Below are 25814 nucleotides of genomic sequence, written 5' to 3'. Positions count from 1 at the left end.
GTATATGTTGTTTAGTATAAACAATTTTACTGTTCGAATTTATTTTTATTTTTTTATTTATTTATTCAGGCTGTAACAACCCACAGCTGGGCGTAGGCTTCTTTCTCCGCGCGGGAGAATGGTTCGAAATTGAAGTACATAATTGGCTCATTTTTTATTTTTTTCTGTGATTTAAAAATAATTATAAATTTGAGCAAAATTTAGGAATCCAATTTTTTTAAATCATTTATTTATGCGTTCTTTTTATTTTATTGTACTCCGCGGCTAGATTTCATACATTTAAAAAAATAACAACGATGAACACACGGTATCTAAGTAAGCTTTTGTATGACGTTACGTAGAAACGAAAAAGCATTACACCCTATGTAAATGTCATGAACTCCTCTCAAACATATTAACAGACACCAATATAATACACATGAATGACCATAAAAGAACGAATATCGCCCACGCCTTATTTGAAAAGGGACTTTTGTAATTATTCACAACACCTAGACCGAGCAAGTTTGTGCAGTGACGTCTGGCAGAAAGAACTAAGAATGTGGGTATGAGGTACTGTATACCGGTACCTGCGTACGAACCCGTGAATTTAATTAAAATACTGATATCTTCTATAAAATATGTCAGCAATAATGGTGGTACCACAGCGACTACTGGAAACAACAATTTCCTTAAAACAAAATTATATGACTCCAACTGACTCGTGTCCAGGAAAAGACTTTGAAGATTATTCCTTAAAGTTATTGCTATTATGGGAAAACTGGTAGATAACGTAAACACTGGAAACAATGCGAGGAAATATTCAATGATTTCTAAAAATATGTTCTCGTTGTCCGTTGGAACAAAATTAAGTGTGTACAAGTCATTTAATGAGGCGAAAGCGAAGGCGCCTGTAAATGCCAGAAGGAGATAGAAGATGCTTATCAATATGTAATCTAGAGAGAGATGCAGCCCTAACCTATTTTTTCCTCTGATAGGACTTATCAGAGCCGGTAACGAGTGGTGACACATGAAGGAGTAGACACAGGCTCCAAAGAGTGTGGGGATTCCGGTGAAGTCGAATGCTGGTGGTTTCCCTTGAGGCCCATTCACTATGAGCAAGTGTATTGCCACTGATATCATAATTGCGAATGCTGTAACAAGAAAATTTAAAATTTCACATTTTAAGTAAGATAAAATTGTAGTAGTAATTATATTTGTTCATAATGATTATTTACTTATTTATTTCTATTTTTTCTTTATTTGTATAGATAATTACAGATAGTAAAGTACAATGACAAGATTTATGGCTATTTCGATGGCTTTTCAATTATTTATCTGAATTACAAAATGTGTTTGCAAATGATTTGCTTGTTTCATCATTAGTTTAAAATGCATTATGTATAGAAACCTTGACATTATGTAACTGAGCAAGCTCTTTAAATCTATCTTCTTTAATAATAAATTGTAGTATTAATTATCAGAACCTACAAATGAGCATCATCATTAACAAATATTTAGTTTAAATTTATAATAGCCATATATTTACTGTCTTGTTGACTCAATTATAGATATAAGATTATTCTGATTATGGAGCACTAGCTGTGCCACGCGGTTTCATTCCCGTCAATTTAAGGATAAATATAGCCTATAGCCTTCCTCGGTAAATAGTAGTAGTAGTTCCTTAGATTTGTGCGATTAAACAAGCAAACAAACTTTTCAGCTTTGTAATGTTAAGTATAGATTACATCGATTAATTACGTGAGCTCAGAATGGGGGGGGGAGGGGTCCAGTGAAATCTCACCACATCTCATTTAAGCCGAGGGTGAGAGAATCGAAAATCTTACATCAACTTCAAAAAATATAAAATATTACAGATATTACAAAAAAATGAGTTCATTTTTCCCGCTAAAATCTCATGGCTATTAAAATCATTTACTTTTCGATTTGAATTTAAGTTAAATAAATTAACTGTAGTATACGTGAACAGTTTATTATTTCCCGTCAATCTCTATTATATTCACATTAATCTCAAGTAAGAGGAGGGAGGGGGGAGCAGGCAAATCTCACTACATCTCACCTAACAGGGGAGGGGTCTAAACTGATCGAAAAATAGCTCGCGTAATGAATGGATGTCCCCTTAACAAATTATAATTATGATTACAATCAAGTGTAGCATGCTGCCAAGGGGATTTGACGATTTATTAAAAAATATTAGATTTGGTTTCTTGCACAACTACTAAAGAATATAATATATATTTATAAGATTTTTTTTGAGATTAATAAAAGCTTTAACTACGAAACCTTTTTTAACAAGTAGGTACATTACCCAGACTTAATTTACATATGTATAATAATAAAACAATAAATAAAAATATGTATTTAGACATAAAAAAATAATTATTACAATTTTGTAACTTACCAAGCCATCTCATTCCAGATGTAAGTAGTTGTAAGTACTTAGTCTTCTGTACGTTAAAGAAGACAAAGGGACCCATTGCTCCAAAGAATGTCACAAGAGCGATTCTGTAGCAATCAAAGCGGGTATATGTTGAATTGGGTAGTGAACTAAAGCATGGTAGAACGTCCCAATCTGTTGCGTTTGTCATGTTAGCAGGTACTGTCGAACTGCGGACAAATATTTATTATTTTTATTGATTTTATCATCTCCCTAAATCTAGGTTATGAGAATCCTTAAATTTTATTATTATTTATTTATTTATTATGACTCTTGTTAATTTATCGATTATTTTAAATTTTTCTTTTACACAAAACTTGTCCCGAGTTCCTGACATACGTTGAATAATGGACGCAAAAAGTTATATGCGTACTGTGTGTGAAATTATGTGCGTGCATGCATTAGCGATTCATTTTTATTTTAAATTATACATAGATTTTTAATAAAAGTTATTCTTTTTTTTTTACCTAAGTTTTATAAAGTGTTATATTATTAAAGTAAAAAAAAAAAATCGATACAGACATTCCAATTGTTTGTATTATTGTAGTATTAATAATATATTTTATTATAATTTAGATATAATTTTCAAAACAAATTGTTCTACTCACCATATCACATCCATTAAAGACTTTGCCACTGCTGTCGAGTATATAGAGAGATCTCCATACAAATATACACAAAGTGTGCAGTAGAACATTGTTCTACCTGTTTTATGTAGGAAAAGATTTGCCATTTCGCCTAATTCAATTCGCTTGTCGAGGCTGTAGTAACGCGAGGGAATCGAATCCCCACACACAAGAGGGTCTTCCATATCACCATAGCTGTGCTGCGATGCAGCACCTTCATCATCTGAATCATTTTCCTGAATCTATAAAATATCAAGAAAATTCAATAATCATTATGTATTCCACTTTACATTATTACATAATGTCTCAAGAGGATAAGGCAGTGTTTTTGATGAATGTGGCTTGACTTATTCTAACATTTTCGTCCATTATTGTCATATTTTAACCTTCATCACTCTGTTTATTGGTGAAAACCGCAAGAAAATCTGTTCAGTAATTATTTGTTTATTTTCGTAGGGATAGACAAACAGATATGGCAGGACACTTTGTTTAACCGACTTCAAAAAGGAGGAGGTTACTCAATTCGGCCGTATATAAATATATTTTTTTTTCTGCATGTTTGGGGACAACTTAGACGTTTATGATACCAATTTTGATAATTCTTTTTTATTATAGAAAAGATATCCCAAGTGTGGTACCATGATAAGGAAACCAGGATGTCATGATGGAATCCCAGAGTAATCGAGGGAAACCCTAAAATCGTAGTGACGACTAGTGCGTTTGTTAATTTTTTTCGTCTACTTATGTTGCATTACTTATCGATGTAATTGAAGTCAGTTTTTTTCGTTTGCGAACAAACACAATTATTTAATAGTATGTAGTAATTTACACAACTCAGAAAAATAATTTATTAATACCTCTGACTTCCTTTAATAATTAATAACCACATTCCAATAAAATTTTTAAACACAGTTGATATGAGTCACATTCATGCCCTTTGTGTAAACAAATCTTGCATACAATATCAAGTGTATTTATTTGAAAACAAGTATCAATTTTGTACAGACTCAATCTATCTCTACAAATTAAAGCTATAAATTTTAAAAATATTAAAATGTATAAATGATCATCGTAATATTTGTGAGAATGTATGGATGGATGTTAATTACTATTTTACCCAAAAACTGCTGAATTAATTGTAACAAAACTTAGTAGTAGATAAAAAAGGGGACTATATACAATAATAGGAATAACGCAAGCTACTTTATATCCTGATATGTGAATGGAAATTACCCATGTCGAACCATACAGCTAGTATTATAATAAAATGTTGTTTATTTTGTCATACTTACACTATTTCTCTTAATAAACTGGAGTCTCTTCCATTTTAGAACGGCATTGGCACATGCCATAGTTTCTATAACATATGTAGCATTCATGAAGCTCATGAACGCAAGGAAGACCAGTGATATTGTGCTGAGGCCCCATCCTGCTCGTGCGAATGCTGCTGGGAGAGTCAATGCACCAGTCCCTACTATCAAGTTGAATATGTATATCAATCCAACCTGAAAATATAGATCTGTTTTTAAAAAAAATTGGTTTTATCAAGTTATAGATGAGAATTAATATTTAGTCAAACTCAATGGCCTATAATAGTTCGTGAACTGTGTTGGGGGTCCAGTAACTCACACCAAATGCCCAGACCATGGCAAACATCTGTATGGCTCATACAAACCCTGCAACCATTAGCACATCAACCGGTTGCCATTACTACAGCTCCTAGCTATAATTTATTTTTTAATTAAACTATAATATACCAATTGTGTTAATTATATATCTTATTAAATTAGATTTAATTTAAAGAAAATTAATTCTTAATATACAATGACGACGCATTGGCGCAATGGTCACAGCCATGGATTGTGCCTGTTGTGCTGGCGGTTGCGAGTTCGATCCCCGCACATCACAAACATTTGTGTAGGCCATACAGGTGTTTACCGTGGTCTGGGTGTTCATGCAGTCTTTGTGGGTCTCCCCCCGTGCCTCGGAGAGCACGTTAAGTCGTAGGTCCCAGTTATCATGCACACCTGATAGCGATGTTACTTATAGTAGGGAATATATCCGCCAATCCACATTGGAGCAGTGTGGTGAATTAATCTCTGACCCTTCTCCTGCATGGGGAAAGAGGCCTATGCCCAATAGTGGGATATTACAGGCTGAAGTGATACAATGTAGAAGATTGACAGACTGGATGAATTGTTTATTAATTGATATGATAAATTAGTTGTATTATTATTATTTGTCTTTATATTAATTTTTTCCTTGTTACTTTTAATTTTTCTATTTATAATGTAATTAAAAAGATAATTAGGCATAGCAAACTATATGAATTAAAGTTTTGTTTACTACGTTGTAATATTATGAGTAAAAAAATTAAAACTACTGAGTATACTACACCATATTTTTACACCGAAGTAAATTTGTTTATTTATTATTAAAATAAGCACAAACAATTAAAAAAAATAAGGTGAAGCTGATTTTACTATTTTTCAAATTCTGCAAGCGTTTTTTTTAAATAGTTAACTACATTTATTTTGCTTATTTGTTACTTACCCATACAGAGTATTGATCACCAGATTCGGTAAGAGGCATCCTGAATATTTTTCTGACTATCCACGGTCGACGAGGCATGACAAAAACTTCCAACACGACATATCTGTCCGAGAAATAATAAAGATATATTCAGAAATAACAGTTAATATACTTGTAATTTATTGCTATAACAGCAAATGTTCAATATGGTCTAATTATTTCTTTATCTTCGCTGACATCGACTTTTGCAGATATTTTGACACTTATGCTTATGTTGAGTAGGTATACAAATATCAAATATGACAATACGGGGTTGATAACTTTCAAAAATAATTTACCACTTAATTTCAAACTAAAAGGGGAATTGTAAATAACAATATTAAAATCGAGTTTATTTTATAAAATATTGATCTATTCTATGAATATACTACTCACAAGCACAATTAAAAGCCCACCTCTGAAATTGGTTACTTGTATATATTTTTATTTAAGACAAGAGACATGTCTCCATTTATTTTTTAATTTAATGTGGGTACTTTGTTAAAAAAAAAAAAGATGTATTCTGGAGATGATCAGTGACTCTTGCTTCGTTTTGCGCCTTTAATGCTTCTGAGTTATTCAGTTGAAAACACATATCAATCTTCTTTTTTATTTATATCAAATAATACTCCATTGAGTTTGTTCTTTTCTTTCATGACAGTATTCTAAAATATTACATTAATTTTGAGGCAGTGATAAAAACTTACGTATGAGAGTCGATACATATTCTATAGAAATTTGCTACTTGAACAGTGGAGCACTAGTTTTAGGAGTTACAGATCAGCAATAGTGGATCTTGATAAGCCGTGGTCAGCGAATATACAAACGAACAAATTAGTGATTCACTTCATATGCTATAGTGGAAAAACTAGTGTTACATTAGAAAAGGTAGCACGAAAGCAGAAGCGTAGCGTCGGTTTTTGCCACCCGGAAGCGGAGCCTACCAAAAATTCGCCGCCCGTACTCAATGTTGTTACCCCGTGTTATTTTTTTTTTTTATTTGAATTAGGGGTCGTTCATTAATCACCTGATGTTTTATTAGCAACTTTTTTACCCCTAACCATGCTTTGTAATATGTGGTAAGGCTTTAGACTACCCCCGCCCCTACCCAAAAATATATTTTTTGGGTAAAGTTATTAATGTTAATATTATGATTTTCAGACTACTAATTTGAAATACAGATGATTAAAATTAGTTTTTTTTTTATTTGGAAATTGTCTGTTCGATGATAAATAAATAGGTAATAAGTACACGTAATTTCTCATTCGAGTCTTCCACCCTCTAGTAATATTACCTAATATTGCGGATGGGATTTGTATTCATTTTTTGTCAATTCAAAAAATCCGTGCCCCAACACCCGTCCCAACATCCTCCACGCTACGCCACACTTAAGTATAGTATAAGTTACAAAAATACGTGTACCTAACCTGTCACAGTACGGGAATATAAAGGTTCTCTAAGGCAATGTTGTCCCATATACTCGTACTTCTCATTCCCATTAAGCACTTACGGCACAACTTTAGAAGTTAGGGAAAGAACAACAGCACTTACGACGATCGAGGGACAAGGAGATATTTAGGAACTTAATGATTGGCACGTCATTTTTTAGTTCTCGCTAGTATTTATGTTTATTTGGATTACCCAGTAACATTAAGTGTTGATGGTACATTTTAGCTAATGTAAAAACAAGTAAATATAGGTACCTACTTTAAAAAATCTATTATGAATTCGTAAAAACATAAATATTATGATAGGAATTTAACTGTTAGATATTGAGAGCACAGATGGCTAGCGGGGTAACTGGTGAGCCGTGAGGCAAGGATATACGACCTCGACTAGTCTGATCAGCCTGTGTGAGCTTAACGATACCAATATTAGTTCATATATGGGGGGAGATCTGCGTTAATAATATCGATTTTGCTGACGATATGGTTTTGCTGAACCGAGCTACGTCGAAGAAGGCAGTATGAGAAGTATGTATATGCAAATATGTTACTTTTATGTATTAGAGGAACAATTTTAATTGTTTCCTTCAACACACGCAACAAGCCCACCCACCACGGCCTGTTCAACTTGCTAATTTTTAATTCTTCTGTTTTTCCCACAGGCCTTACAGCCATAGTTCAAGCACTACTGAATGTAGCAAAAAGATATTCGGTGGGCTATAGATAATACCAAGCTTAATGCAATGACTTTGTTGAATTTTAGTATTGCCTTCAATGTGTTGATTAGGACATATTTCGTGGCACTCTTCGTGCATTTAACTGCCGTTAAATGGTTCCACTCGTACTTTTCGGAATACCAGCACTCTGTATCGTCTAATGATAACTCATACATTATTGTATAATTTGGCTCAGGTACTTAATCGTTTTTTTTTTACTGTGAAGTAAAATAGGCCTCACGAACTTGATGGCGCCGACGTCTTCATGTGGTCTAGCGCCGCCACTGCTCATCGGATTGGTTAACACTAACTGCTAGTGTGCCTCTAGGTGGCGTACTTTCCCAATTATTATTTTCTAAAAGTTAAAAACTTGGGTATAATGTTTGACAAATTCTCTCTCTTCTCATCTTTCTATCTCTTCTTCATCCTATCCTTGATTTCGCTGACACTTGCTATCTAGACTTGAGGGAGGACCAACTAAATAAACTTGAGCAGCTCCAAAACCTCTGCATTCGGTTCGTATTTGGACTTCGCAAGTATGACTGCGTCTTTGAGTTCCGTGTGAAGCTCAAGTGGCTTACTACCTATATATCTGCGCAGGAATACTCATGTATTCTCTCCTATATTCTGTGCTACTTAATCCTATTCTTCAATCTTATTCCTATTCTTTAATCTTATCTATAAAGGACGCTTTTAATTTCTCTCTGACTCTCACAATAGACAGATAGACAGACAAAAATTGTAAAAAAAATGTTATTTTGGTATATGTACCGTGTATACATACATATGAATTTAGTAAAAAGCGGTTGTTTTAATATTACAAATAGAGACTTCAATTTTCTTTATATAATTTAATTGTATAAATAGCATTTTGTAATCTTGGTCTTTTCACGTACCTAACACTTTTATAAAGACTTTAACCATGGTATTCATAACTTGTTTATAAGCAATTTTTGGGGACAAAATCATTAATAATTTCGTTCACCATTGAATAAAAATTTTCAACCATTTGGTTTATGTACCTTGTTTGCTCAATTAGTTTAGTTCATCCCATTAATTAACTTTAGATAATTTTTCTTTCATTAAGACGTAATAATATATGTACCTATAATCAATGTATAATTGTGTTTGCTAGCAAACGAAAAAAAAACCGACAATTACATCGACAAGTTTAGTAACACAACGTAAGTAGACGATAAAAATTAACAAATGCACTAATCGTCACTTCGATTTTCGAGGGTTCCCCTCGATTTCTCTAGGTTTCCATCATGAGATCCTGGTTTTTTATCATCGTACTTGGGATATTTCCTTTCCTGCAAAAAAATAATTATCAAAATCGGTACATAAACGACGAAGTTATCCCCGAACATACATAAAAAATATACCTATACGGCCTAATTGAGTAGCCTGCTCCTTTTTTGAAGTCGGTTAAAAAGGAACATTTTTTTTAAATGATGCGAAAAGCGTAAACATTATAATAGTCCAAACAATACCTATTCATTTAATGACAATGTGGTGAGTCTAAGGCTTTTTTAATAACCCTCTATTAGTAAATCACTTTTAAAATGTTTGATATTTATCATTATTGTTATTTTTGTACAACTACCGAACACATAATTATTTTTAGATTCATTGTTAGTGTACTATAATAGATAGGTAAATATCATGGAGTTACTTACTAGCTCTGTACTAGGTTGTAATAAAACATTTTATCTGTAACTTACCTAGGCATATTGCTTATAAACAATACTCTTACTGCTTACAAACCTAATAATTCAACTGGTGCTAAAATATTATTTAGCTTATGAGTAGGTAGGTAGGTACCTATATATTCAAGTATAAAATTATTATACCTAACATGTATATGCATATTTGGAGTCTCAAAAACTGCACAAAGATGTCATTCCTGTAATCTCATACAATAAAATTACAAGTTTATAATAACATAATACTCCTAACATCTAAGTAGTCATGTACTCTACGGTTATACGGTATTTATGTATTATACATTATAGTTTAATAGGTATATATTCAAAGCAAATTGCTATTATCCGACCAAAGCAAAGAGACTTAAGCGATTGTGTATCTTTACCGTTATTGGGTACGCCTAGAATTGACAACGTTTGATCACTCTTCGTGCGAACCCCGACGACGAAATCATTCCATCCAGCCGTCGAAGCCGTGTTCTCGGGGGTTTGGGGATTGTGATTTTGTATTATACTGTGTAGTTATTGTGCCAACAATTAAACAAAACGAAGGTATGTGCCGTACAATATAAACTTTTTAACAAATGTGTACTTAAATTGCCCTGAAACGTATTTAGCATTTATGGCATCGCTTTCTCAGGCGTATGTTTTGTCTCGTTCCAATAAGAAGAACGTCAGTATCAAACTAAATTTACTGTCTCATTCTGTCTAGTAATATAACACCGTTGTGCTCGTTCGTGTCACGTAAGAATTTTTTGTATTTTCTCTTACAAAATTGCAATATTTGTGAATGTTTCTTAATTATAATATATATTCTATGGATATAAACGTTTGACAATAATAATTTTCAATATTTTTGCTCAAACTCTTATAGGTCGCTTTGACTTTCACTCTAGGTATAGATAGGTAGTGTAGATAAATATATAACGTCGATAGATATATGTATACGAGTCTGTAGATATTCAACATCGAGTCTCAAGGCCGAAATACACAAGTATCTACATGGTACCTGCTGCTGTGAAACGAATTATTTGATGTGAAAATGTAGAATCTGAATAATCAGACTTGACATCAGTGTTGTGTGGAAACCTGCGTTCGTGTGTACTATTCGTAAATTTACGAGATTGAAGTCGCAAATCGCTATACGCGAATACGGTATGATCGGAACATACGCTTATCGAGCCTAGCCGCGACGCAATACCATGTTCACGTTATAATAACATACTTCGCGTCAGATTTTTCATATCAGTACTTGAAAATTGCACTAGGTTCTCCCTGAGTCCTTGAGCTAACCTCAAAATGTATTCTTTCGTGTCAATATCGATTAACGTTAGTGGTCAACAATACGCACATATCCATAGCAATGTATTATTCTGGTGCAGAAAAAGTGAAACGATCGAGCTAACTGCAAAGCTGCTCTGAAGGATCTGCCGAGCCCACATTATCTGTGATATACAGCTCAGCCTCTCGTCCGTCCTATAAGGTATGTTTTTACGTCACGGCTATTAGCTTTTAACAATACAGATTTAATATTGAAATACTCTTAGGAGTTTATTTTCTAGTCGCTATTAATAGGATACCTGTTTAGTGACTTCATTAGCATAAAATGAACAATAGTAAACTATATGGCTTTTATAGGATTTTTATTTTATTGTAGGGCTGGGCCATCTGGGGCTAGAGGCGACTCCGCAGCAGCTTCCAGCGGTGATCTCACCCTGCCCTCTGCCACAGAGGCACAAAACATTGCTACCTGCTTTATTGACTGCATCACTACGAACCATTGTTACTTAGTCTATAATTGAAACAATATGCAATCTGTGAAAATAAGTATAATATTAGGTGGATATTGTAGAAAATTATTCTATTTATAATAATTGTCTGATGTCTAATGTTTCTGTAATATTATGTGTTCCACATTTAATTAAGGATAATTGTTACTCCAATATTGATACTGTTACCGAACCAATGCAATGTAATTATTCCACCTCAATGTTGGTGGTGTACACAAATAAATTTGGTGCTTATAAGCGAGTCGAAGAGAAGAATGAAAGTCAGCAAATTAGAGTAAAAATGGTAGATAATAATATTTATAATGTAGAGTTTGTTGATAGTATCCAACAAAACCAAATGATTGGCGATACGCCTAACTACTGCATTCCTTTAATGATTAACGCCATAACAGTCCAGGGTATCTCATACAGTGACCCGTATTTCAGTAGCTTTAACTTAAACTATAAGATGGCGTTTGGAGCGCCAGAATATATGAACAAGTCTGATTACGCTTTTAAATCCTCAGTTTGTATTATACGAGATGAGCCTTGCATGGATAAGACGCAACTACTAAACAAAAAGTCTATTCATAAAATGATTTGCAAAACGAAAACTCGAATGATTACTTTTATCGACAAGTGTGTAGACTCCAACCATGACAATAAAATATTGGAAGTTGGTGAAAAAGAATCAACTCGGCCAGTATTGAAGACATTTGCTAATGGCGATATGACATATGATGCCATGTTGCAATTAATAGAAAATGAAGGAGAGATTATTAAAGAAATGGCAAAGAACAATGATTTAGATTCTTGGGGTGTTCCACATCGATTGAGGCTACGAGGTGGTGGAGAAAGCTCCCTCAATGCAGCAAGTGGGTGGGGCAGCCCGCCTGCCTCTAATAATGGTATGTACCATCTACTTTTTTATAAAATTTATTTTCAAACTTTTTAAAGAAATTAATAACATATATTTTTAATTCTAGCTGGAAATTGGGGTGGAAATTCTAGCGGCCAAACCAACAATGGAACCAACAATACTCAGCAGTGGAATAACACTCAAAGACCACCCGCTTCACAAGCCGACAGTTAGTTATACTATTATCATAATTTTCTGCAATGCAAGATAACATTTTATCATAATTCATGCTAATTTTTTTTGTCTTAGTGAACAGCAATAAGGGTAATGGCAATCAAATTCCACCGACTAGTGGGGCATCACAAAATTGGCAGACATCACCTCCTAATATGCCAAATGCACAAAATAATAATGGTGCACCACAAAGCAATGGTAAGATTATAAGCATAAAGATCTAATATAAGAGATAAATAATTTTAAAGTTATTAAGAAACGTTATTTATTTGGTTTTCATAGGCACAAGCAGTACTGCCAATGGAACTAATGGTGGCAATAACCCGCCTAATCCTAATGCCAATACCAACGGGGTATCTACGGCAAATGGAAACAATGGCAATAGCAATAATACTTCTTCAGCTAAAATTGAGCAGTTGAATTCTATGAGAGAAGCTTTATTCAGCCAAGATGGCTGGGGAGGTGTAAGTAATTTTATATAAAACATTCAGTATGTATGTCCTAAATTTTTCATATTAAGTAATAAAAGTAAAATGTGACCTACATGTGGTTTTACTTGTTGAAAATTTAGTAATAAATTCTTCTATTTACATGACACATAATTGTGTCTTGTGAGGCCATGGATTATGTTTATTTTTGCAATATATGCAAGTTGGCAAGTATTCCAAGTATAAAGTATTAAATTTAAATTTGTTTCATTATTAGCAACACGTCAACCAAGATACCAACTGGGATGTACCTGGATCCCCGGAACCAGGAGCTAAGGTAGAGCCATCAGCTGCTGGGGGACAGCCAGCCTGGAAGCCAAATGTTAACAATGGTGCTTTCCTTGGAACTGATCTCTGGGAAGCAAATCTTAGAAATGGTGGTCAACCGCCACCTCAACCTGCAACAAAGACTCCTTGGGGTCATACACCTACAACGAATATTGGTGGTACTTGGGGTGAGGATGATGATACCTCAGAATCGGCGAGCGTTTGGACCGGTGCGCCACCGCCGCAGCAATGGCCTGCTGGACCCCCACAACATTCTCAACAGTGGGTTCCCAAAAAGGACGATTGGAATGCCTGGGGAGAACCCCACAGGCCTTCCGACCCGAGACTCGACCCTCACCGTACTCCCGATCCTCGTCAGCAACCGACGGATCCTCGTCACGATCTCCGCGGAGGCATATCCGGTCGACTAAACGGTGACATGTGGAGTCAACACCATCAACACCCTGGTGGCCCCAGTAAAATGATGCCATCGGGAGGTGTTAACCAATGGGGAGCCCAGGTAACACTTAGTAAACTTTTCACTAGCCTTTTTACTTTTTTATAATCATAAAATGACATCACGTGTTATATGCAAAAGGGTCCAAAGGAGGCGATTAAAGGATCAGGCTGGGAGGAGCCTTCACCACCGGCAGCGCGTCGCGCGGGTACCGGGTTCGACGACGGAACATCGCTGTGGGCGCAGCGCGGGATGGGCGGCATGGCGCGCGGCGCCCCGCAGGGCCCGCCCGCCCCGCAGCGCATAGCTCCAGCTCCCAGCAAGCCAGACGCAGTTTGGGGCGCACATTCCCAGCGCAACGGATCTTGGGAGGACTCGCACGCGGCGGCGGCCTGGGGCGAGCGAGACGTGTCCGGGTGGCCGGACGTCACCGGTCCGGCGCTCTGGCCGGTGCCCAAGCCGAAGCCCTCCGGCCCGGCCGCGGCCTGGCCAGACGACATCGGCGAGTGGGGTGGCCCTAAACCGCCCCAGAGCGGCGCGCTCGGCAAGCAACTGCCCAAAGAGGTGGTGTGGAACAGCAAGCAGTTCAGGTAATTATTTAGTTCCTCGGAGTACAAATAAACGTAGAGTAATAGATACAGTGCTAAGTTACCGTTATCGTAAATCAATTTGACAGATACTTGGTGGAGATGGGATACAAGAAAGAGGAGGCGGAGGTGGCGCTCCGCAGTCGCGACATGAACGCGGAGGAGGCGCTGGAGATGCTGACGGCGACGCGCGGCGACGGCTGGCGGCGCGACGAGCACTTCCACCACGGCCCCTTCCAGCCGCAGCCCACGGTGCCCGTGTCGCCGGCCGTCGTGCAGAAACTGCTCAACCAACCCCCGCCGCCCTCCGTGCAGCATCATCCCTCCTACAACCCTAACAGGTCACTGATATGTTTCTGAACGACTTGACGTTTTACATTGAACGACGTCACTTTTAGAATTTTATGCTGACTTTGTAGTTCTCTGTAGAAGCTCTTAAAAAATACCTAAAAGACTGCAATATTTTAAAAGGAAATGAAAAGTTTTTTTGTAGTATAAATACAAAGCTATACTTCTTAATTTTCAATGTTTTTCTCACAGCGGAACTGGTAGTAGTGGACAACCAAGTACAGCTCAGCTGCGTATGTTGGTACAACAAATTCAGATGGCCGTGTCAGCTGGTTACCTCAACCATCAGATATTAAATCAGCCACTTGCACCTCAAACATTAGTGCTTCTCAACCAGCTCTTGCAACAAGTAAGGACTTAATTATTCTTAAATATAAAAGCAAAATTATATTAATGTTTGAAAGGAAATCTGTGTTTGTCGAGACCTTGTAGTTTTATTGTTGAAATAATTGTATATAGTTCAATGGCTCACACAAAACAGATTCGTGTTTTTGATTTAGTAGTCGCCGCGATCTATTCTAGTCGTTATGCCAATTATCTATTGTATGCAAAGTAGTTTATGGGCTGTTATGCCGTGAAAGGAAAAACAACTAATGTCCATTTTACATTTCTAGCAATGGTTGATTTCTATCGAAAACAAGTTTAATAGCTCTGATGTAATAGTAAAAGAATAATTTTACCTGAAATGTTTTTACTGTCTCCAATTTAGTTTTTTTGATATTAAACATTTATAATTGCTACTACATGTTTTTTTTTCTACTTTTAGATCAAAGTGTTGCAGCAATTTGTGCAACAGCACACCCTGGCTATATCGAAAGCAAATTCATCTCTAGCATTGCAATATTCAATGCAAATTTCAAAGGCCAAGCAACAAATTGCTGGTCTTCAGGTAACTATATCTTCAATATTAGATTTTGTACATAAGTTAATAAAGCATATGTTGTGTGATCATCTTTGTCTCCCTATTTAATCTTAGTTTTCTATATTAACAGTCAAAAATTCGTGTTATGACGTCATGTTTAAACCATCGAATATAGATGTATTTTAGTTGAGAAATGTACTAATATTGGTATATCTTTACAGAATCAGATAACAACACAACAAGCTCTCTATATGAAGCAACAAGCTGGTGGTTCAGATTTATTCAAACAGAGCCACGACCCGCTAACTCATTTACAGAACAATTTCAATGATATGACCATTACTAAGGATACTCAATCTGTAAGTGTTTTTTCATTTTGAGAATTCATTTTTTCAAATTGAGAATTAATTTAGTAATTTATAAAATTATCTTTTCTAGAGACAATTTTAAAAACTCAACAATAAATCGTCATTGAATGAAACATCACATTCTTATATTTAACCAGTTACATGTCTTTTAATTATTTTTATAATGAAGAATTTATTCTAAAAAATATGTCATATTTCTATAGGCATACAGTGCAGGTGGCCAGCAATCTCGTTTAAACCAATGGAAATTGCCGTCGTTGGATAAAGATGGTGAAGGTAATGACTTCTGCCGTGCTCCTGGTACTGCTAAGTCCGCTACCAGCCCACAGCTTAACCAGACTGGTCTCCAGGCTGATACGTAAGTATTTTCTTCTTAAGGTTCTTTTTTCCTATGACTCTAGGAAAGTGAAATTTGGTATGTATGTTTATTATAACAATATCCATAGTAGCGGGGATTTCAGTACATATTAGATTTTAAGTTAAGGGGTTGCCTTTAAAACAGGTGACCGTGTCACATAGTGTGGCGACAATTTGTGCAGTGAAATGTGAAGACTGAAAGTAACATTCTAGACTAGTTTCTTGATATTGTTTTGAGGGCAGGATATTGCATTTTAATAAAATAATTTTCAGTAGAACTTACGTAATTTATATAGTAAATTTCAAGAGTAAAAACATTTGATTGTTGAGGAATGCTTTTAAAAATATGGGTGTGGTTTTTATTCAAAATCACAATTTGAGAAAATTATAAAAATAGAACTAAATTCTAGTTACCATTTATTTTGTTATAAAAATAAAACTAAAATTAGAATGAAATCTATTTAGCTTTATCATTAATTTTTATCATAAATTCAATTAAATATAAATAAACATAAATAAAAATAAATATAAATATAATAAATTCAAATAAACAATCAAAAAAAAAAAAAGAAAAAAAAGAAAAAAAAGAAAAAAAAAAGAAAAAAAAAAAAACGATATCTGGTAAGTATTTTTCTCAAACACTCACTGTTAACCGCGGCTATCATATTCATTCGTTTATTTATTTCTTTAATAAGGCCACAGAATTACATGTGAAGTAAATTACAATTAGTTATAATTATGTATAGGTCTTAAGGTATACCTACATATCATTTCTCTTAAGGCGCATGCGCTTTAGACAAGTAAGTCGTAGGACTAGTCTAAAAAATTTAAATTTATTTTACATAAATTTTATTTCTTTAGCTCTTTCTTTCGCGTATATATATTGAAGTCGCACATGTTTTGTGTGAAAACTTTGTAACTCTTTGTGGTATTCTTCGTTTCCGCGCCTGTTCTGTAGCGCGTTTGCTATCACGTTAAAAAAAAATAAACTGATATCGTCCTTTGATACGGAACATATTGATAGAAAGATTAATATACAGATAAAATATTATTATCAATAATTTTTAATTAACTCCTTTGATTTGTTCTTTACATAATTAGTTAATCATCGTAATATCGTTGTCGACTATACAAGTTTGCAAATGTAATATAATACGTCACTCGTACACAACATCTTTGATAAGACGTAATATTTATGTTTGTCGTACAATACATAGCATATAATGTTCGCATACCTATAAAATATCGTCGAACACTTCTGAAAACTGAAAATAGAACTAGAGAGGTCTATTTAAAACCTCTTTGTAAATAGCTACACAGAAATCCTAAGGTTTCACTTGAAAGCATTAAGATTTCCCCAACATTATATAAGAGGTAAAGTTACTAAGATTAATTGGGTGTTTAGTATTCTTTGATGCTGCTATAGAAAATAAAGTTAAGAAACGTGTGAGATGAAAATACGAGGGTAGTAGTTGAGGTGCTAGATCACAAGGTCTACATTTTTACTCTCGAAATCTTGTGAAATCGGATATTACAAAACTGTTCTGTTTTTGTAACGCTTGTATAAAATTGAGACAGAAGAAATAATAATAGTTCAGCATGAAAGAATTTAACTTTTTTAAAATAGATTGATAAAGTATACTTCCTATATTATTGAGGTTAAGGAAGAGCGGATATAATAACTATACACAAATATTGCTAGAAATTACTCTCTACCTTACAGAAGTTATTAGTGCGATTAAGTAGTGTTGTATTACTGAAATGAGTAAGGTAGTCAGAGCTCCTGGGGGTGGTCGGGGGTGGATTAGACGAAGCGTTTGCAATGCTTCTGGTATTACAGGCGGACCTATGGAAACGGCAAACTATGGAAGGTTATGGTATAAGCTTACCATAAGATGGGTACACTGTAAGCTTGTTTACCACACTACCATTATGCCTGTCATTATACCAATATTGGTATTGCATTGGTAAAATAAAAAATATTGTAAATATTTAAGGCAAATAACTAAACTAGAACTTTGATTTTAATCTATATAATCTAAAAATGAAACGTCTTTTATAGAATATATTAGTATTATTCTGGATGTCAGTCACTCCACCCGTTTAATATATAATAGAAAAATACAATATAATAAATTTCTATAAAAATTAAATAAGAAAAAACAGGTACAAAAATATTTTTTAAACCCTTACTGTGCAATCCGGGCAACTTACACGCGACGCGGCGTCATTTCATTCGATTTTACATTACCTTCCAATTTATGCGTCGAAAGCTATTTCAAGCATATTTGATTAAAGTTAAAAGTGAAGACCGCTCTGGTGTAATAGTGCGGGTGCCGTTTCGGCCACACCTAAACACCGACAGTAGCGGGTTCGATTCCCGCTCGGAGTGGATATTTGTGTTTATACAAATATTTATTTCCGGTCTGATTCTTAGTTCTTGTGGGTCTCCATACCTTGCCTCGAAAAGCACGTTAAGCCGTCTGTCCCGGTTGTTGTACACCTGATAGCGATCGTTACTCATAGTAGGCAATTTTCTACAAGGGGAAATACGTACAGGCTGAAGCGATTGAATAGCTATTTTTAATTGTTGATTATTATGAATATGGTATTGTTTCCGTCAGTACGTGGGGCGTGGGGCGCGGCGCGGAGGGCTGGGGGGACAGCGGCGCGGACGTGGCGGACGGCAAGGACGCCTGGCCCGCGCACGCCGCGCACCAGCCCGTCTACGACCTGGTGCCCGAGTTCGAGCCCGGCAAGCCCTGGAAGGTACTTATATTCACCGCATTTACACCGCAGATACATTTATTCACCGCATTTAACATAAGCCATATATTCACATAGCCTTACAGAACATCACAGCTGAATAATACTGCTTTCAAGCAGTGTTGTTTTGCTGTATCGTGACCGGAATCCCTAGGAAAGATCGGGGGTAGGGTTGGCAACGCGTTTACGATGCATCTGGTGTAGCAGGCGTCTATAAGCTATGGTAATAGCTTACCGTCAAATGAGCCGTACGCTTGTTTGCCGACCTAGTGGTATATAAAAAAAAAATGGATAGTGTGCTGGCAGCCTTACTTTTGGATAATAGTATAAACTGTGATACACTTGCCTCTCCAGATCCAAGAAATATTGTCACCAATTAAAAATGTTGGACAAAGCATACACATTTATAAATATATACACAGATGTAAGTCTAATTGAGAAACATTATATATAAGACTCTTATTCTGTCTTTTAATTTTTAAATGATGTCGATATTTTAAGCGCGCATTATGAATGCGCGTAAAGAAATTTTATATCATTTGTAAATTATAAAAAAAAAACGCCATTCATCTATAAAATATTAAATAGATAATTTCTTAACAGGGTAATCAAATGAAAAACGTCGAAGACGATCCCGCTATGACGCCAGGATCGGTCGTTCGTTCGCCTCTTTCGCTCACAGCTATAAAAGACACCGACATGCTTGGAGGAAAGACTTCGCCACCAGGTGGTGAAAGGTCGCTCTCTTCCTCGACTTGGAGCTACGCCCCGCCTGCGACGAGCGCCGGTGGTTTGAAGCCTGCTGACGCATGGGGGGCGAAGCCTCGGCCTGCTCCCCCAGGCTTGAACAAATGGCCTCAGCATCATGTTAATTCGCGCGCTGTGCCTTCATGGCAAGCGTCTACTTGGCTGCTACTAAAGAACCTCACTGCACAGGTAGGGTTCATCATTAGTGGATTAAAATTAATTAGTACATGAAAATTTTTACACAATATATATTTACTATACTTTACAATGCCTAAAAACAATTTTAACCTTGATCTTTAAAAAAGACAGTATTAAAAGCCCAAAACAAAAGTTGGACTCGCATTTCTCTGGTTCTTTCCCATTATTATCGAAAGAAAAAAATTACAAAGGACTAAGTATGTGTAAGTATTGTAATATAAGTAGTATTTGAAATTTTTTTATAATAAAAATTTCTCTCAGATCGACGGGTCAACCCTGAAGACGCTCTGCGTGCAGCACGGGCCGCTGCAGAACTTCCACCTCTACCTTAATCAGGGGCTCGCTCTGGCGCGCTACTCCACACGGGAAGAGGCCGCCAAAGTACGTACCAATCTTCTATCATATATAAAAATAAATCGCCGAAATGCTACATAAATTATGCTCGTAACATCCGAACGGTGGCACCAAACTGGATTATTTCGTTGTTTTTGTTGCGTTCGTTATTATCGGGTAAATGATTTATTCGCGAAAAAAAGAAGTATGGTTGGTACGAAGTTCGCCGAGTAAGGTGGTAAAATTAACGTATTTAACTGGAAATCTTTTCTGTTCTCGTATTTTAATGGGACGCTCGTTTGCAGGCTCAGATGGCTCTGAACAACTGTGTGCTGAGCAACACGACGATCTTCGCCGAGTCGCCGGCCGAGTCGGAGGTGCAGATGATTTTGCAGCATCTGGGGTCTGGAGGGGGCGGAGCCTGGCGCGGGGGAGGCACTAAGGTACATGCGAAATATTAATAATAAATGTATAAATAAACGCTTTACACTCAACAGCCCCCAGTAGGATTTTATCCTGTGTAGTCCGAGGATCCTGAAACACAAGATACAAACGCCCAGATCTTGACAAACATTGATATGGCCAATAAAAAGTCTGTTGAGGGAGCGAAGTCGTGAGGATAGACTAACATTGACTTCATTTGAGATGTCACATAGGTGTGATCATAACTTGTCGCGAAAATATTGACAATATCATTAAGAGGTCATTCATAAATTACGTCAAATATTAAGGGAAAGGAGTAGTGGGTTGAAGTGTGACACGGGGAGGGGAGGGGGTATAAAATTTTGGTGACATTACATTTCAAAATAAGTTCTAATTGTAGGTATTAAAACTTGATATTTGAACTATATACTTAATATGATTAACTTAAAAATTAAAGTTTAAATTGCTTTGTTGGCAAACGGACATTTTTTGTACTAGTATTAGGAGCCAATTTTTTTTTTATTTTATTAATGGTTTATATTTAACAATTTTCTTACCTATGTTTGTTTGGTGTTGATTTTATTGAAAAACAATTTAAATGGAAATAGAAATAATGTTGAAACTGATGTGTACAACTGCAAATATGTGTCGTAATTTATGGATGGTCCCTAATCAGTAACAATGGTCAGGGCAGAAATTATATATCTATTTGCGTGAAACCGCTTTGAGGCCATTTGACTGAAACAACAGATAAAAATAGATCAACGTATATAATTAAAATTTAATCTACTGATCAAAATTTATGTTGTGCAGTGACGTTTTTAGTTGCTAAGCTATTCTTTGCACTAAATTACTTAAAATGCTTAAAGCATTCTTCGTTCATTAAGCTTGTATTAATAAATGCAGAAATCTGTATCATTGTTATAATTTTAAATGATAAATCTGCACCAATATGTATTTTTATTTGTTTCGTTGACTGTAACCGCAAAACAGAGTGATAAGATAACGAACGCTATACCACTGTCACGAAGTTGTGAATTTACAATTTACAGTGTTTATAAATTTATCTTAATATTAGTTCAAATGTAGTTGACGCACAAAAGTTGAACTTGTAAGAGTCGACAGTTATATAAATAATATAATTAACTCCTTTATATTATTGTACTAACTTAATTTTAAACGTAAATATAAATTAGTATAATTTATTTAAAAAGCATTTTTTCGAATAAGCAAGAGTAAAGTTACATAAACCGTATTGTAATATTTCGTAATGTTGATTTTAGCCAATTGAAAATTTTACTGCTATGGTAAATTAATTGTCAATAAAAATAATTGTGGAAGTTTTGTTTAAGTGTCGAATTTCAATCATGGCACATGCGGTAGGTTGAACGACCTTTGTGACATTGTTTTAATGTTGCCGCATAAGAATTGTGTAATTAATTATCTCGGATTCAGCTTTCGCGTGTCATTAATTTGTAGGTCATCGAGAGGCCTTTTAGGTAAAGTATAAGCCGCGGTTAAATAAAAGGCTGGAATCGTTTTTAACTCCTTTTGTTTGTAAAATTTTGGACGCCATTACACGAATTAAAATATTTGAAACAAATTTACTAAGTTCGAAGAAATCTAAAATTTGAATTAAATATTCTCAAATTTCGATACTTAATCTTTACTGCCTTTTACCTAAGCACGGTAGGCTAGCGAGCGCCTGCTGTACGTTCTGACGGCGTGTTGCAGGACGGCTGGGGCGGCGCCTTCCCGGGGCTGTGGCCGGAGCAGCACGAGCAACGCGCCACGCCTTCGTCGCTCAACTCGTTCCTGCCGCCGGACCTGCTCGGCGGGGAGTCCATCTAGGCGAGCCTCGCCGGAGACTCGTCCGGTCTGACCGTGCGATCGGTTCGAACGACGCGATCGACGGCCATCGATTCCGATTGAGGCTTTATATTTCATTATTTATCTCCGGAACGACCTCTTCTCCTGTAAGCGAGGAGGGTCGGTATCGATGTTATCTTTCAAGTCTCTTTATAAAGCAACGCGTCAAACGGAGTCGCGATAGCTGTCGCTCGTCTAACGTCCATCCGACGCGCACGTCGCTACTAGTTTTAATTACGCTTCGCCGCCCCGGGCCTCCCGGGGCTCCCGGGCGGACCATTCGCCTAGTCAGTCGAGTCGGACGCGCGTCCGCCGCAGCAACTGTCCACGATACTATGTTCTACTGTCGTAAGTGTTCACGTAGTGTTAGCGCAGGATTACCAAATAATGTAAGCTATCGGAGTAGAGTAGTTGCGTCGCGGGCTACCTCAGTCACTCGTCCCGTGACCTTATTTTAGTATGTATTTATTTTGTTGCGCTCGAGGGCTGTTGCTGTTTCGCCCGTCGAGCTGTTGCGTTCCGAGTTTCTTTTGTGTTTTCTTTATATTATTATTTTTTTGAATTATTATTCGTGTTTTCTCGCATACGCTGTACGTATTTTTATGATTATTTATTCCGTTTTAAAAATTCTCACTCGCGATGAGCCTTCGTTTTTCCAGTAGTGATATTTTATTCAGCAATAAATGTTTGTGCATTTCGCCCGTTATTCGAAAGATTTTATTATTAGTTGGTAATTTTAATGAGAGTAACAAAAATTGTAATTGATGAGATTCGAAGTGCATTCTTGTAGAGATAAATTCCTTTAAGCCGTATAGTCTGAGCGGGAAGGCGCATCTTGCCAGTCGTGGGGCTCCGTAGCCTCCGCCGATGCTAAAAATTTCCCCAAATTTTTTCCAGTATTTGTGATTCAAGTGCCACTTTATGTTTAATATATGAAACGATTATCTAGATTATACGATTAATGTAAGGGTAACCTAATATATTAAATTGAAAATTGTTTTATCATTTTATATTACATACATTTGTGAGAAGTGTTATAAAGTACTATAATTGACCGTAATTAAAATATTACACTTTTGTGTATAGGTAAGGATAAAGTTCTAACTTAAATTTAGCCATATCATATCTATTTAATAAAAGATTTGTGGTATTTTCTATAGGCTCAATTTGAACGTTATTCAAAGTGACATATGCTTTAGATATTCTGTTAATAATATACTTGTAGTCGTGTAGGTCTCTCGGTATTACATCATTGTAGATATAAGTTTACACTTAAGTCCTATCGTAGGTTACGATATAAGCATACTATTGATATTTTATGGCAACGATCGCACTTGTAAATGTTCGTTATTATAAAAGTTTATTTACATTTTTATTTAATATTTAATTTATTGATGGTGTGCCACAGAGATACTCTGCCAAAATATATCATTACCAATGTGTAACGGGATTAGCTAAGTTGAGAGGCGAGGCTAGAGAGCGTACCGACACGGCGAGCGCGGCGGTAGGAGGGGAGTGGGAGAGTAGGAGTGTAGGGAGAGTAGGAGAGTAGGAGAGTAGGAGCGTAGGAGCGTAGGAGCCTCGCCTCCCCGACGAGAGTGCGTACAACGCCCACCGTCGAAGACGGACCCACCACGCTTTGCGATCGATCGGTCACATAAAGCGATTGACTATAATAATGTACATTATATGTATTTTGAGCATCTTCCAGTGATCTTTTAATTAAACATTACGATCGTAGTGCTAAGTTAGGTGTTAAGTAATCGCTGTACCTTTACAGGCCTCGCGCTCGAGGACTCTTCACAAATTAAATAAGCTAAGTAAGTGATTGCGACGTTGAAAGTATTTGTGCGTTTGAACTCTTCGACCGCTTCGAACCCCTAGATCTAGTGTTAAATGTTTTGATGTATGATGTGTTCAATTAGAAACAATATTAGTATTTCTCATTACCGCGCATCACCCGTGTTGTAGGGACCGATTCGGACGGTTCGTTTGACGTTACCGTTGTCAGTTGCATCTTTCTCATCGCCTCCCATCAGTCGCTTGTGACCAGTCGCGTGACCAACTCGGGACGCGTGCTGATTTCTTAATTTTGTATGATATGATGACTATCTATCAAAGGCACTGTGTATGCAAATAAAAAACGAGCCGTTTTTCCAACTCGAAGGTCAATCTTGTCGTCACGACGTATGTTAAGGTGCCAAAGAATTATTATCAAAGATATGAGAACGATATTTGGAACAAAATTGATCGCATCTCTGATTAGACATATCTTCCAAATTAATTTGAAATTAGTTTTCGGTACGGGTTCTTGATCTGATGTTCCTATTCCATTCGTTTTACGTTTACGCAACAATAGCGCGAGCCGCTTAACAGTCATTATGTCAATTCTATTGTTGTCGAGCTCAATTTAAGTGAGGGTGTTTCTTTTTATCGATTCGATAGGGTTAAATAAAATAAATTGAATAATGTTAGTAATCCGGTGTCGTTTCTGTCCACGTCTACACCGATCGAAGATATCTCAATCGTCAGTAGTCTGGTCGTAACGTGAATTTACTACAGCAATAAAGTTCAATATTTAATTTTTATGAAAAAAAAAATCATTCACAAAAAAAAAAAATTAGACGCCGAATAACCGAAAGTATAATGATCCAGTGCCCTGTAGAATACGTTGTCCATAAAATAAAGACGTAATAAGTCATGCCTTGAAGTTTTTTAGTCAGTTAAAAATGTAAACAGTACTTAAGTAATGAGTATGTTATTATTATAATAAATAAAGATACATAATATAGGCGTTGTGGTGTAGCGGTGTCGGTGTCGGTAGGTTGTGAGAGTGGCGCTAGGCCGCGCAAACTGAATCTCCTCTCGGTTCAAGGACTGCATTCTTTCCTGCACACGATTGCGCCACGTGCAATTTAGTCTGTGTTATTATTATGTTGTTGTGTATTTATATGACTTACACCTTATACTGTAATATGTATATATTGTGAAATTATAATTATTCTTAAAAGATTTTAATACGCTTCACGCTTTCGATTCTAACATTTTCGTGACTTGTTTCTGTTATCTAGAATAAATTTACGTACCTAAAAGTAATTATAATAATTATCATAGATTTTAATGTAAGTGGATAAGAAAAAAAAAAAAAATAAAAAAAGAAAAAAAAAACGAAAAAAAAATGAAAAGCAATGAATAAAAAACCAATGATTGTGCCTCAATAAACTGTGGTACGTTACCGTAATCGATGGCAGGTTTACTAGTTTCCTTCAGAAAGTTATTACTTGTAAATGAACTGTGCGCTAGGCACCGGTCGTGACTAGCTGTAGACAATATAAAGCTGCGAGCGGCGCCTCGTGTAATCATTAATGAGCTTAGCTATGT

General features: G+C 36.0%; 2 protein-coding genes across 2 annotated transcripts; one reads left to right on the top strand and one right to left on the bottom strand.

The window, feature by feature from the left end:
• Positions 1 to 221: 221 nt before the first annotated feature.
• On the bottom strand, positions 222 to 5856 carry LOC123657089 (transmembrane protein 104 homolog). Its single transcript, XM_045592676.1, has 5 exons — positions 5617 to 5856; positions 4356 to 4568; positions 3046 to 3305; positions 2402 to 2607; positions 222 to 1133 (listed from the first exon to the last, which is right to left on the bottom strand). The coding sequence occupies exons 1-5, from the start codon at positions 5692 to 5694 to the stop codon at positions 373 to 375; spliced, it is 1518 nt and encodes a 505-aa protein (XP_045448632.1). The 5' UTR covers positions 5695 to 5856; the 3' UTR covers positions 222 to 372.
• A 4321-nt stretch (positions 5857 to 10177) lies between these two features.
• LOC123657032 (protein Gawky) lies at positions 10178 to 22415 on the top strand. Its single transcript, XM_045592632.1, has 18 exons — positions 10178 to 10245; positions 10884 to 10984; positions 11159 to 12178; positions 12257 to 12358; positions 12439 to 12561; positions 12646 to 12827; positions 13069 to 13638; positions 13717 to 14165; positions 14252 to 14503; positions 14703 to 14859; positions 15277 to 15399; positions 15594 to 15731; positions 15944 to 16098; positions 18722 to 18866; positions 19467 to 19799; positions 20070 to 20189; positions 20447 to 20584; positions 22299 to 22415. The coding sequence occupies exons 3-18, from the start codon at positions 11383 to 11385 to the stop codon at positions 22413 to 22415; spliced, it is 3900 nt and encodes a 1299-aa protein (XP_045448588.1). The 5' UTR covers positions 10178 to 10245; positions 10884 to 10984; positions 11159 to 11382.
• Positions 22416 to 25814: the final 3399 nt, after the last annotated feature.

This window comes from Melitaea cinxia, chromosome 10 (assembly GCF_905220565.1).
Source record: "Melitaea cinxia chromosome 10, ilMelCinx1.1, whole genome shotgun sequence".
Lineage (NCBI taxonomy): Eukaryota > Metazoa > Arthropoda > Insecta > Lepidoptera > Nymphalidae > Melitaea > Melitaea cinxia.
This window is presented reverse-complemented; position numbering and strand designations above follow the sequence as displayed.

Coding starts and splice junctions, on each gene's coding strand:
- LOC123657089 (XM_045592676.1), bottom strand. CDS start 5,694: ATGCCTCGTCGACCGTGGATAGTCAGAAAAATATTCAGGATGCCTCTT. Junction 3,306..4,355: donor AGTTTATTAAGAGAAATAGT/GTAAGTATGACA, acceptor GATATTTTATAG/ATTCAGGAAAATGATTCAGA. Junction 2,608..3,045: donor TCTTTAATGGATGTGATATG/GTGAGTAGAACA, acceptor ATTTGTCCGCAG/TTCGACAGTACCTGCTAACA.
- LOC123657032 (XM_045592632.1), top strand. CDS start 11,383: ATGTCTAATGTTTCTGTAATATTATGTGTTCCACATTTAATTAAGGAT. Junction 14,504..14,702: donor CCCTCCTACAACCCTAACAG/GTCACTGATATG, acceptor TTTTTCTCACAG/CGGAACTGGTAGTAGTGGAC. Junction 14,860..15,276: donor TCAACCAGCTCTTGCAACAA/GTAAGGACTTAA, acceptor TTCTACTTTTAG/ATCAAAGTGTTGCAGCAATT.